We start from the raw sequence: 13,075 nt of genomic DNA, 5'->3' as shown, positions 1-13,075 counted from the left end.
TAGTGCCTTTTTTCTGTCTAAGGTCAAAAATCCAAGAATACTGCAGAGAATTTAAGTATGCTTGAAAACTGACCTACAGAAAAATGAACATTCTTTGCAAAATATAAATCTGACTCCTTCTTCTCAGCTTCAGAGATTTTGTAGCCTTTATTCAGAGTGTACAATGTTGAGCTTTAAGTATCTGTGTACCTTGGAAGGACACTGGCAAACATTATGGTCCAGATGATAATATATTGTGCAAGTGACCAAAACTACAAACAGTATCTACAGGAAATTATTACCAGCTTTCATTTGCCTCCTTCTTATATAATTTACATTAGTACTAAATCTATATATGGGTCATTTTCCTGAAAAAAGCGTAGGAGTTAGTATTTAATGCAATTACTAATGAATTTATTTGAAATTGGAGGGGGAGTTAAATATAATAAATGTTGCTTCTTAGTGGATTATGCAACTTCTGAAAAATAAACAGAAACAAAATGCAAAATCAGAGAATGTATTCCAAATGTGTACGTCATGAAGACAGTGACATAAATCAAGAAAAGTCAGGAAATCCAAAGTTTAGGCTGCCAATTCATCCTTGAGATCATGTCGTTAGGAAAAATAAACAAACAAGGAAACCATATTGACTTGAGCTTGGAATGAAGTGACAACTTAAAATTAGGAATTTCCTGGCCTTTTTTTTGTTTTTAAATGAGTGGAGTATGGCAAAGTATTTCAAAAAGCAAAAGAAGGGGAAGAAATCTTTTGAGGAAATATTGAAAATTGCATGCATTTTACCAGTTTCATACATACTTAATCCTCATTTCTAAGAACATATTACAGCAGGTACCTAATGAATTGTAGTTGTTTAAATTCATAGTGTATTAAATTTTCTGAATTTGATTACAGTGTATATCACTAAATTAGTAGAACACTGCATATACAGTGACCAAATCGATAGCTTTGAATAATTCTCTGAGGATACAAATTGCATAAGTTATTTTGAGTTAACTTATTTCAAACTCAATGCCATACAAATGGCAACAATATTAGAAATAAGTGGCTATTTCAAAGTTTCTGCTACCCCCTCACGAAGAGGGCTAGCAGAAATGGAATACTGTGCTCCAAATTTGTATCCTGAAATAACAACCACTGTGAAGCCATGGCCTGATTGTTCATTTTTCATGCCAGTATTTTGTACTCTGCTACGGACTAACAACCATTTTAAATTTTCCTTTTTTCCAGAACGATTGTTGCATTTTTCTTGGAGTACAAAAATCAGAAAACCATTTAGCTTGCTTTCTTCCTGCATTTAATGAACCCATTTAGAGACTGCATTCGAAAAGACCTCTTAATGGAATTTTTTTTATATTTTGATCCTACAAAGCAATGTCCTGGGGAGTTCCACAGGCTTGTACTGGGGCTTCCATCCCCAAGTATGCAATCTGAATTGCTCGGGGGGACTCTTGCATCTGTGCAGAATCCCATTAACTTCCCTGTTGGTCTGTGTAAATTTAGGATTGAAGGATATGTGCATACCTCTGTAAATGTTTTGCAATTCTAGTGAACTATGTTGCAAAAATTTAAGTTAGTAAAAGACACTTTTTTTCTATCTTGGAGCAAATGGCTCACGATATTGTATGCTGAACCTTATACAGTTCTCGCTAGCCAATCAGCATATTATCTAAAAAAACCTGCAGCATTGATATTTTACTGCAGAGGTAAAGCTTTAATTTCAGATTCAGAATTCTGATTGGCTGATGAAGAGTTTAGCATTCCTCCAAGTGGAGATTTCCTTTATCGCTCAGTAAACTAATTGCAAAAGAGGAAAAGAAAGAATGAAGAAAATCCAACTGCAGCAGTTCTAGAGTATGAATTTCATCACATACGTGATATTGATGCTTGTTTTGTTTGAGGTTTTCAGAAGTCACATAAAAAACCTTTTTCTCTAAATGTCAGCATAAAAATGCTTTGGTTTGCATTAATCCGTTGGCCCTACTCAACAAGTATTGCTGTCAGATTTCAAGGGATTATTAAACCTGCCTCTCTAAGAATATATACCCCAGTCAATGCAGAAGCCTAATTCCCATGGTATTAACCATTCCACTGTTATAGTAGTTATTCCAGTGCTCCATACCATGAATTAAAGCCCCACGGAAATCTCATGTGGTCCTTGTACAGTGTTTGTGAGTGTCAGAATATATATTATTGAATGCAGCTGTGCTTCTGTTATTGTTAAAGGATTACATACTAATTGACATGGCTGAATGTGGTGTGATATATTGTTTATCAACTATTTGTCAAGGCATTTAGTGGGTAAACTGATTCTGATCTGTCACAGCAAAATGCACACATGGTTTTCACTGATAAGTATAAATTCTTTAAAGAATAAGAAGTGTGCCTGTCATTGTTAGGCGCTTGCTTTCCACTATCATAGTCTCTGCGTAAGGATGTTGTATGCAGTTGTCAGCTCTGTTGAAACATGGTGATGTTTTCATTTATTTTGGTTTTTAAATGGCCTATGTTTTTATGTGCCTTTTAAAATATTAAAAAAAAAAATCAGTGCCTGGCATGGGTCTGATAACTTTCATTATTTTTATTGATTTTTTTTAACTGCCGCTTGACCCCCACACACACAGCCTGACTCCGCGGCCACTTGTAGCCCTGTGGCCCTGCAGCCTGACACCCCTGTGGGCCCTGGGGCCAGACTGCTCCCCCGCTGCCTGACCCCACCCCCATGGCCAGACCCCCTGTGGCCAGACCCTCCCACGGCTAGACTCCCACCCCCCCATGGCCTGACACGCTGTGGCCCTGCAGCCTGATGCCTCTGACGCCTGTAGCCCCTGCAGCCTGACTCTTCCCGCTCCACCTGTAACCCCCATGGCCTCAAACCGCAGCAGCCAGACCCGCCCTGCCACCTGACCCCCGCAGCCCTGCAGCCTGATCACCCCGCCAGCCCCAAACCACGACAGCCTGAACCCACCCACCCAACCCACAACCAGATTTTAACCCTCCCTCCCGCTCACAGCCCCAAACTTCCCCCAGCCTTTAACCCTCCCCAAACGAAGTCTCACTCGCCTTTCAAAAGCAACATCACCTGCTGCCACTCCTTCCCCGAATTAGGAGCCCTAGGAACTAATCAGAGACTTTTACATGTAGTTTAATACGAATGTAGTGTCCCTCTTACGAGTTTCTGCCTACAAGCAGAAAGTTGGGAACCAATTGTCCTCATATAGCGAGGGATGAGTGTGCTGATAATATGTTACAAAGAAAAGACATTTGGAAAATAAAAGTAAGCTCAGTGCTGCTCTACTGCTTATGCCCTTTAATAGTCATTAGAAACATTGAATTCTACTGGAATAAAAGTCACAGTAGCACCAGTTTTAAATGCTGTATTTGTATATTAAATTCATAAAGTGCGAGTCTATAACACTAAGTCTGCAGCTTTTGGAAGGGGAATAAAAATGTGGCTGATCAGAAATGTAAATGAGGCACTGATTTACATATGTGCTCCTCATTTGCATAATGGTATCCACTCGCTGTTCCGGAAATGCTGTTTTCAGAAAAAAAACATGCATTGTAGATGGGGTTCCTTCAAAAACAAACCCCATTTTTGAAAGAACTCTTCTTCCTGAAAAATATGAGGAAGAAGATTCATTTTGGAAGTGGGTTTCCTTTCAAATGAACCCCATCTACACTTTTTTTTTCCTGAAAACAGCACTTTTGGAACAGTGAGTGGCCACCATTATGCAAGTGAGGTATGTGGTGTGTAAATCAGTGCCTCATTTGCATGTCCGATTAGCTGCATTTGTATTCCTCTTCTGAAAGGGGAGTGTAAGGTAGCCCCAGCCTAAGTGCTTTCCATTTGTTCCAGCTGAAGAATGACAAGTAGTAGTAGGCATCCTTCAATCTGCATAGACTATGGATCACGCCCTTTATAGTTTCAATTGAGGACTTCATTTACAGCGTCTACTGTGACTATGAAGACCCACACAAGAGTGACAGTCCTTGCTGCATCTCTTGCAGATGTGGTGGGCGTCTGGCAAGTCCTTAGTGTGCTTTCTGTGCGCTCGCTTCTCCTCTGCTAGCTGTCTGATCCTCATGTCGCCCTTCTGAAGGCCCTTGTGTAACCCCAGCCTCCATCTGCTGCGGTCGTCTGCTAGTTCTTCCCAGTTGTCCAGCTCGATGTCTACCTTTCTGAGGTCTCTCTTGCAGACATCTTTGTAGCGCAACTGGGGGCGTCCGGGAGGTCTTTTGCCAGAGGCTAGCTCACCATTCAGGATGTCTTTTGGAATCCTTCCATCATTCATCCTGTGGACGTGGCCAAGCCAGCGGAGCCGTCGCTGCCTGAGGAGGGTGTGCATGGTTGGGATTCCAGCTTGCTCGAGGATGGGCGGTGTTGGTCACTCTGTCCTTCCATGATATTCCAAGGATGCGCCTGAGGCAGCGCAAGTGGAAGACATTCAGCCTCTTTTCCTGGCGAGCATACAGGGTCCAAGTCTTGCTGCCATGTCTGTGCAGCTATGTTACTTTGCAAAGAAGGGCAGTTTGATCAGCTGCCTGCGTGCTTGAGCTTGTGTTGTGCAGAGAGGAGCAGTTTGCAAGGTGTGAACTGGGGGAGTTCCCTGCCAGGTGAGCCTTCAAGGGCTGATTAGACTGGAGGCAAGGCTTTGAGCCAGGCCTAACCAGCTAGCAGCCCTCTCTATAAGGAGGGAGCTCTCAGCGAACACTGTGAGCAGCGAATAGGGGCAGCAGCTAATAGGGAAGGGAGTTTGCCGAGGGAGGAGCCCTGTGTTTGTTGTCCTTTTCAGAATGACAAGTATAATTTGAATAAATCATAAACAGAGCTTATCTGTTATAATATTAAGAAAAATAGTTGTTATATTTTAAAATATTTTAAAATGTAATTAAAAATGTGCAGAAAAACCTCTAATATTTTATTAACTCTTGAATAAACTATTTTAAATAAAAGTATACTGTTTAATATTATGCCTTGTGACAAGCCAGTGCTTAATGATAAAGTACTCAATGGCTATGTCTACGCTACAGAGATCTTTCAAAAGAAGCCCTTCTGGAAGATCTCTTCTGAAAGACCTTCTTTTGAAAGAGTGCATCCACACCTACAAAAGCACATTGAAAGAGTAATCTACTCTTGAAAGAGCCACACCGCCCCTGCTCTTTCGAAGGAACGGGCCAGGGATCAAAAAATCAGGCCCCATGAGGACTGCTCTTTTGGAAAAAAGGGCCTGTGGTGTGTCTATACACTTTTTCTTTCAAAAGAAGCTTTCCCTAAAATGGGACAGGAAGAATGATTTTGAAAAGAGCAACACATTCTTTCGATTTACTTTCGAAAGAATACTTTTTGTGTATAGGCGCTCCAAGGGATCTTTCAAAAGTGCCCCCTTCTTTCAAAGTATCTTTCAAAAGAACTTGATAGTGTAGGCACAGCCAATATGTCTACAGTCTACTAGTAGCTTGCAGGAGATTTGTTTTGTTTCATCTTCCCTGTGTTATTTACTGTTAATGTTTCACATACTGTCATAGTACCATTCATGCAGTTGACCGCTCAAAGATATTTTGCAGTGATGGTTTTACAGTGATGGTTTTCCTAAAACAAATGATTATTGCAAAAGATATGGAAAGAAAAAGCTATACTATATACTGCAGTACTTGAGTGCTTGTTTATGAAAAAAGAAAGTTGAGAGCTAAGGTTCTAAATGCTCATATCTGGACCTTTTCAGAGAGAGAGAGAGAGAGAGAGAGAGATGGGACAGAGCTCACCAGACACAAGGCTAGAGTCGTATGGTCACGTTGTGAAATACATTAAGCGTAAACCACAGAGATAAAATTCCAGATTTTAAAAGCTTTCTTTTTGAGTGTGTGGTCCCAATAATAGTTTGTTCTGTCCACAGAAGGAATTGTTGCCTCTTGCATAAACAGTCACTTGTTACTAAAGCACTTAATGAAGGTTATTATCCTTGTTATACAGCTAGAGATGCTCTTTTTCGTCCAACTCACTCATCTCATTTTTCCTACAGGCTGCGAGAACACCACCGTGCTGCCATTAAAGTGATACGCCGGATGCAGTACTTTGTGGCAAAGAAAAAATTTCAGGTACGTTTTGAAGAGAGAACTATTTTTCTTAATCTTTTATGCCCTGGCTTATTGTTTCTTTTATAAATTCAAGAAAGAGACTAGCACAATTCATACCAGTAATTGTGAATCACCCCCACCATTCTCTCCGTCCTTGAATAGGCTGGTTGTTTAGCAGCAGGTTAGTCAACTGCGGACATACTGGGAATAGACTAAGCTGCTGAAATGCAGCCTGAATTAAAATGTTGTTTTCTGCTAATGGACTTGACCTTTCACCTGCTGTTATCTCTGTCTCCTTCTTGCTATGCAAACATTCTCATATGTCTTCATTAATTCTCAACAGCGTGTTACTGTCATGCTGACTCAGTAGACGCAGAGATTAGAATACTACCTTAACCTTGTTTCCTATCTCATATTCAATGTTAATTAAGCCCTGATAAGGGGTAGAGATAGAAATTTGTTAGCATACTGTTAGCACAACAATAGGGCCAACCCCACCTCCCTGCATGCCGTTATATGTGGGCTGGTCTTGAGGGAAGAGCTATTGCTCCAGCTGACACAGGGTGGGGTCATTCTAGCATTGGGAGGGAGCTGCAAAGGAACCCCAGGCCGTCTATCCAAATCCCATAATGATGTCATCTTTCCTTCCCAGTGTTCGTAGTTATTCTCAAATGATGGTCTTAGCTTTTCAAAATGAATGAAAGTTGTAAGTCTACATCTAAATGAAATAGATCTATATGCTAACAGGCTTCAGAATCTTCTAGTGAAGTTTTATTTTGTTATCTGAACCTTGCCAATAATCTTTGATTACAAAGTTAAGAGTCAGTTTGCAGAAAAATTCTAAGGTATTTAAGGGATATGTTTCAAAAAACTCTTTGGCTATGTCTACACTTGCCTCCTTCTTTGAAGGGGGCATTGTAATCAGGGTGATGGGAGATTACTAATGAAGTGCTGAAATGAATATGAAGCACTTCATTAGGCAAATTGTCCCTCGTGGCAACTTGGAACTGTGCAACTTCGAAGTGCCAGCATGCATGTACTTTGAAGTGCCTTTAGTCCTCAAAATTTTGAGCGGGCACGGCAGCCAGCGGCACAACGCTTCAAAGTTGCCATGGGGGAGAATTTGCCTAATGAAGTGCTGCATATTCATTGCAGCACTTCATTAGTAATCTCCCATCAGCCTGATTGGGGGCAAGTATAGATATAGTCTACGTGACTTACAGACAACAAATATCATTGAATTTCAATGGGTGTAATGCTCCTATCACATGCTTTTGAAAACCTCTCGCCAAATTGGGAGAAATGAGGCATTCTTCTTTTGAATGTACTGTGTATTGTAAATCTATTTTGTGCTGTTGTGGGCGAACAAAATGGAGCCCTAAAGAAATAAAATGTTTAATGTTAAATATATAAAGTGTCTGCTTTCCCTGGAAAACATATGTTTTTGTTGTTGAAAATCAGTGTTAGAAAATCAAAAAAATTAAGCTGAGGACAGTGGAACTACTTGTGCTTAAAGTTAAGTATTTGCAAGATTAGTGCCTAAACATTTCTTTTTAAGGGGGATATATAAGTGTGATATTGGAAAAATAAAGAAAATGTCTAAAATTTATCCAGAACAGTGCCCAGTGCTTAGCTTAGACCAGATGGACTGAGGACACACCTGTTCATCAAATTTTGTGAAGCTCCATGTTGTTTTGGAAAGATGTAATAGTCAGCAATGGAGATTGGACTGCCAAGGATAAGTGGCAATGAAAGCCCAATTTCAAAGACTTCTTATTAAAAAGTTATCATGAGAAACCAAAATGGAGACTAAACAGACATGTCTAATGGCTTGAAAAGTAACAGCGTGAAATACAATTCCAAAAGACCACTTGGTTTTTGAGTAAAGCAGAAATGCTTGCTCCATTTTGAGGCCATTTTATAACACAGCCCTCTAAATATGGTGGTATCTCTAGGCACTTCCTTAGAGAGTACAGTAAAACCTCGATTTTTACAGGCCCTGATTTAACAGACTTTGGGACTTATGGACCCTCCCCTCCATTGTTCTGAAGTCCACAGGGGTCTGTAAAATACGCCCCCCCCCAAAAAAAAAAAGTTGACTTACCTCTGCCACCTCCTCCGCTGGAGCCACCACACGCTCCTCCAACCAGGGATGGGGCGAATACATGGGCAGACTGGCACCTGTGTATGCACCCCACCGCTGGTGGGAGGAATGCATGGCAGCTCTGGCAGTGGCCCCTTCACTTGCACACGATGAGGTCCAGAAGCTCCTCCAGTAGCGGTGGCTCTGGTGAGGGGCCGGGTTTTCGGGATTTTTTGTGGGAGATTGGGGCTGGGGGAGCCTGATGGGGGGGTGTGCAGTAAACCCTCACATTTAATGGACTTTAGGGAATAGAAGACACCCCTCCCGTCCCCCTTAGCTTATTAAATCAGGGGGATATTGTAATAGTCTTTCCATGGTTATTTTTTAACTATTCTATAACAAGGACATTATTCACTAATAAATAGGATATTTAAAATTATGTAGAATGTTTTTCATCCCTTACGTGAGGACCCACACAAGTCCTGTGCATCACTTAGGAGGTGTACTAGATCCACAGGGGTGAACACATTACTCTGGAGAACAGGTTCTGTACTATCCAGTAAAAAATTTCTCAGCACAAGAGTGAACTGCACACATCAGGAATAAATCAGTCACTTCCAGTACAGTCTAGTTTATCCACCCTGTAATTCATTCTCACAGCAAAGTACAATTCTTGAATGTCCTGTTTAATTAATTCACAAGTATAACAACATTTTGCATACTATTATGATTGTGAAAGCTTTTGAACTCCTAGACTCAAATAGATGTGCACTGGCACACATCTGATGCACACAAAGAGGACAGAAGAATGAGATATGAATCCTGAGTCCTAAATCTATTTTTTTTATTCCAAGTAAATTTTTTCTTGAAAGGAAATCAGTTTTCTGCAAAAATAACCTTCATTCATGCACTGTAGTATTTGAAATTAAAAATCTGCTGTACAAGATGTACAAAGCTAAAAATACAGCTTGGGGTTGTGGTGATGACATGAGGAACTAGTGTCTCTGTTGTCGTTTATAATGATGTCACCATAAGCTCTTGATGTATTTATAGTTTTATAATTCAAAGTTTTACCACCTACTGGACTGTATTTTATATGCGATTCGGTTACCTTGCTATCAATCAGTAACTGTGTATGTAGTCTTCTATAATCACTTCACAAGGCTCTGAAAAACAAAATAGTTCAGAGCAACTTGAACTTTAAAGGCTGGTGCGAACATTAGTGCTGGACTGTTGGTTGAGCTTCCCTCTGTCTTTTCTAGTTTGACTCCTAGAGAACTACTCTGTCTGTACATGCAGCTAATAAGGAACAACAATATGCAGCTGTGCCCATTTTTAATATTTGTTATTCACTCTTGTGGCTTCGGAAAACTTTCTTCTTGAATTTGATGCAAAAATCCTTGCTGACTGTGGCATGCCAGAGTACAAGCTGGACAGAGTAGCCCTGTTACCTGTGCCCTCTAATCTGGAATGCCCTTTATCATGCCTTGTTCCTCACAAAGGGCCTCTTGCATGTAAATTACTCCCAGAAATGTCTGTGCATATGTGCTTCAGCCTGCTTGCTGCAACTTGGCTCCTACCAACCTTAAAAGTTACTACAGGCAGACCCCATTACAATTGCAGTCCCAGATTTTCCTCCAATTTTGTCACCTGTACATTTCCCTTCCCCTCTCTGGGCAGAATGAATAAATTGATACTGTTACTCTGTTAAGAGCATAATACGCATACAGCTTGTTACCCCAAATGCAGTTATCCAGACACTTTAACTTGAATACAATGGATTAAATAAAACATTAAAACAAGTTTATTAACCACAAAGAGAGATTTGCTGCTTGCTTTTTGGTCCAGTGACTGTTGGAACTAAATTAGTGCATAGGCCTTTTGCTGTTCCTCTACCGTGGGGTGCATTGCAGCATAGAAAACCTGGTAAAAACTGCTCTGGAGCAAAACTTATGCCTGAAAGACACCTGCGAAGTCTAGAAATCAATTTACTCCCCAGTAAAGGCCACTCAGTTTCCAGTATCAGCCCTTAAAAAGTTCAGTTGTTTAAGTTTATTCCTCTTTTAAGAAGGTTGTTGTGATGGTCCTCAAGAAGGGTGTACACATTGAATCTGGCATTGTACTAAAATAAGGTATTCTTATTTGACAGCTGAGAACAAACTGAGTCAATTTTCTTCAACACAGGCAGGTACTAATTAGGGTAGCACATCCCCAAATGGGCTTAGTGCCTCCTCTAAGAAGGTCCAAAGTACCAGCTGGTGGCCTGGAAATTGTTTCAAGCTTTTTCTATGGTTTAAAAATGAAGTCTTTGATGTTAGGATGCAAGGACAGCTTTGAGAATGTGCAGTGAACATACTCAAAGATGAGGTATCAGCCTGAGTTTGCAAAGAGCCTGAAGCAAGAACTCTAAAATGTATATTGCCATATTCATTTGAATGGGCACTAACTCAGATGCTAGCCAAGATACTTTAAAAGTCAATGTTGTAAAATATTTCTTTGCTGATCAAAGCACATAAGAAAGGAGAGGAAGATCTGTGTACCACTATTTCATCAGAAGTGTGTGTGTGAAGGACTAACTGGAGGCTTTCAAAGTACATAGTGGGGGTGGGGGTGGGGGCAGAGAGAGCACAACTGATTTCATTTTTCTGAAAGAGGATCAGCTTTCAAAACTTTGGGAAACACTGAATTGGTGTATGAAACATATTTGTGAGGGCTTATTGTATTTTAATGCATTATTTATTTGTAGGCATTCTTCCAGCATTCTTCAGTGTAGTAACTCTTTACGGATTGGTACAACCATGTTTCTTTTACCAAGGGATTTGTTCTTTGTGTCTCAGCAGACTGGAACTTTTGAGAACTAATTCAGTGTTGCTGAACTTCACCATTATTAATAAATCTTACCAGAAACTTTTCAAATGGGTGCTATTTAAACTGCAACTTTTAAAAGAAAGAACTATATAATATTTTCCCTATTTCAGGCACATGCCTTGGGTTTGATTCTCAAGAGGTCTGTTGGTGTCTCACTTTATAAGAACAGTAGGGGGCTGTGTTATGTAGCCTAGCAGAAAATGCATACATGGTAAACAAGCTTGAAAAGAAGAACTGCCTACTGTGTATATGGAATATAAATATTTCACTCAAATGGCTCACTCCAGGCCACATTACTAGTATTATAAAGGATAATGATTTTGTGACAATTTGGGATAATATTGCTGAATCATGAAGGCCCATCTCTTAATACTGAAAGTACTGCAATGGTGCAGAATGATAGACATTTAAATTGGCAGGATTTTGATATTAGTACTATCAAATGGAAGCTGCCCAAAGGTGAACAGGGGTTTGGAATATTAGAATAAATCTAAGGAGAGAAGAATTAGTGGTTAGAAGGCAGATGAAATGCCATAAAGGAGCAGGATAAATAAATGTGTTCCTTGCCTATCACCCCACATGTTAAGATAACACCCATTTCATTTTCATTAAGTCTTGGAGCACTGGGGAGGTTCCAGAAGACTGGAAGAAACCTGATGTTCTACCCATATTGTACCAATATTGTACCAGTATTATAAAAAGATAGTTGAAATTACTTCAGTAATTATAGGCATGTCAGTCTGACATTGATCCTGGGCAAGATAATTGAACAGCTGATGCAGCACTTGATTTAAAAAAAAGAATTAAGTGAAGGTAGTATGATTAATGAAATAATCATAAATGGGTGATCAGAAATGATTACATATATTTCTATAAAGATAATACAGAGATAGGTTCTTCGGCCTACCCCATTTAATGTTTTTATCAATGACCTGGAAGAAAATCTAAAATTGTCGCTAATGAAATTTACACGATACAAAAATTGCAGGAGTGGTAAATGATGAGCAAAACAAGTCACTGAGCTGGATTGCTCAGTGAACAGTGTGCAAGCCAACTATATATGTTTCAATATAGCTAAATGTGACTGTGTTCATCTAGAAACAAAGTAGGCCATACTTAAACACTGGGGCCCTCTATTCTGGGAAGTAGTGCCTCTGAGAGAGATGTAGAGATTGTGGTGATGATAAGCTGAACATGTGGTCCCAGTGCAATGTTGGGACCAAAAGGGCTAATGTTGGACGCTGGAATAGAGTGTCCATTCTGACAGCTACAATTCAAGAAGGATGTTGATGAATTGGAGAGGGATCAGAGAAGAGCCACAAAAATGCTTAAAGGATTAAAAAACCTCCCTTGTAGTGCTAGAAGCACAATCTGTTTATCTTAACAAAGTTAATGGGTGACTTGATTACAGTCAATAAGTACCTACATGGGGCACAAATATTTTATAATGGGCTCATCAATCTAGAAGAGAGAATGCAACATGAGCCAGTAGCTGGAATTTGAAGCAAGGTGTTTTCAGATTAGAAATAAGGCATATGTTTTTAATAGTAAAGGTAATTAACCATTGGAACAATTTACCAAGAACTGTGGTGGATTCTCCATCACTTGACAATTGTTACATTATAATTGGATATTTTTCTAAAAGATTTCTGCTAGGCATTGTTTCAGGCGTAGCCCTGTGCTGTATGTCATAGAAAAGACAAGATGATCACACTGGTCCCATCCGGTCTTGCAACCTATGAATACTGAGTATGTTGCTGAATTTGTGTCAAGATTATTTGCACAACAGACCTTGTAATCTGCGTTTGTCTGCTTTCTGGACTACACAGGGGCACTGGAACAATTTTTATAGTGGGGACAATTTTTATAGAGAGGCACTGAAACAAACTGTAAACTTGTCTATGTCTACACTTGCTCCCTTCATTAGGCAAATTCTCCTCCGTGGCAACTTTGAAGTGTCAAACTTCGAAGTGCCAGCCTACCATGTAGGCGCAGGCACTTCGAAGTGCCTCCACTATTTCAAAGTGCCTTTATTCCTCACAATTTTGA

At 40.0% G+C, this 13,075-nt stretch overlaps 1 protein-coding gene across 3 annotated transcripts in view; it reads left to right on the top strand.

Annotated features, from left to right (window-relative positions):
• Positions 1-13,075, top strand: part of KCNQ1 (potassium voltage-gated channel subfamily Q member 1) — a 598,641-nt gene that overhangs the window by 417,590 nt on the left and 167,976 nt on the right. For all 3 annotated transcript variants that reach the window (XM_074997802.1, XM_074997801.1, XM_074997800.1), the window contains one exon: positions 6,021-6,096. In XM_074997802.1, coding sequence (XP_074853903.1) covers positions 6,021-6,096 — 76 coding nt within the window. The remainder of the gene's footprint in view (positions 1-6,020; positions 6,097-13,075) is intronic.

Source organism: Carettochelys insculpta, chromosome 6 (genome assembly GCF_033958435.1).
Source record: "Carettochelys insculpta isolate YL-2023 chromosome 6, ASM3395843v1, whole genome shotgun sequence".
NCBI lineage: Eukaryota > Metazoa > Chordata > Testudines > Carettochelyidae > Carettochelys > Carettochelys insculpta.
The sequence above is the reverse complement of the archived record's forward strand: the minus strand, read 5'-3'. Positions and strand labels throughout refer to the sequence as shown.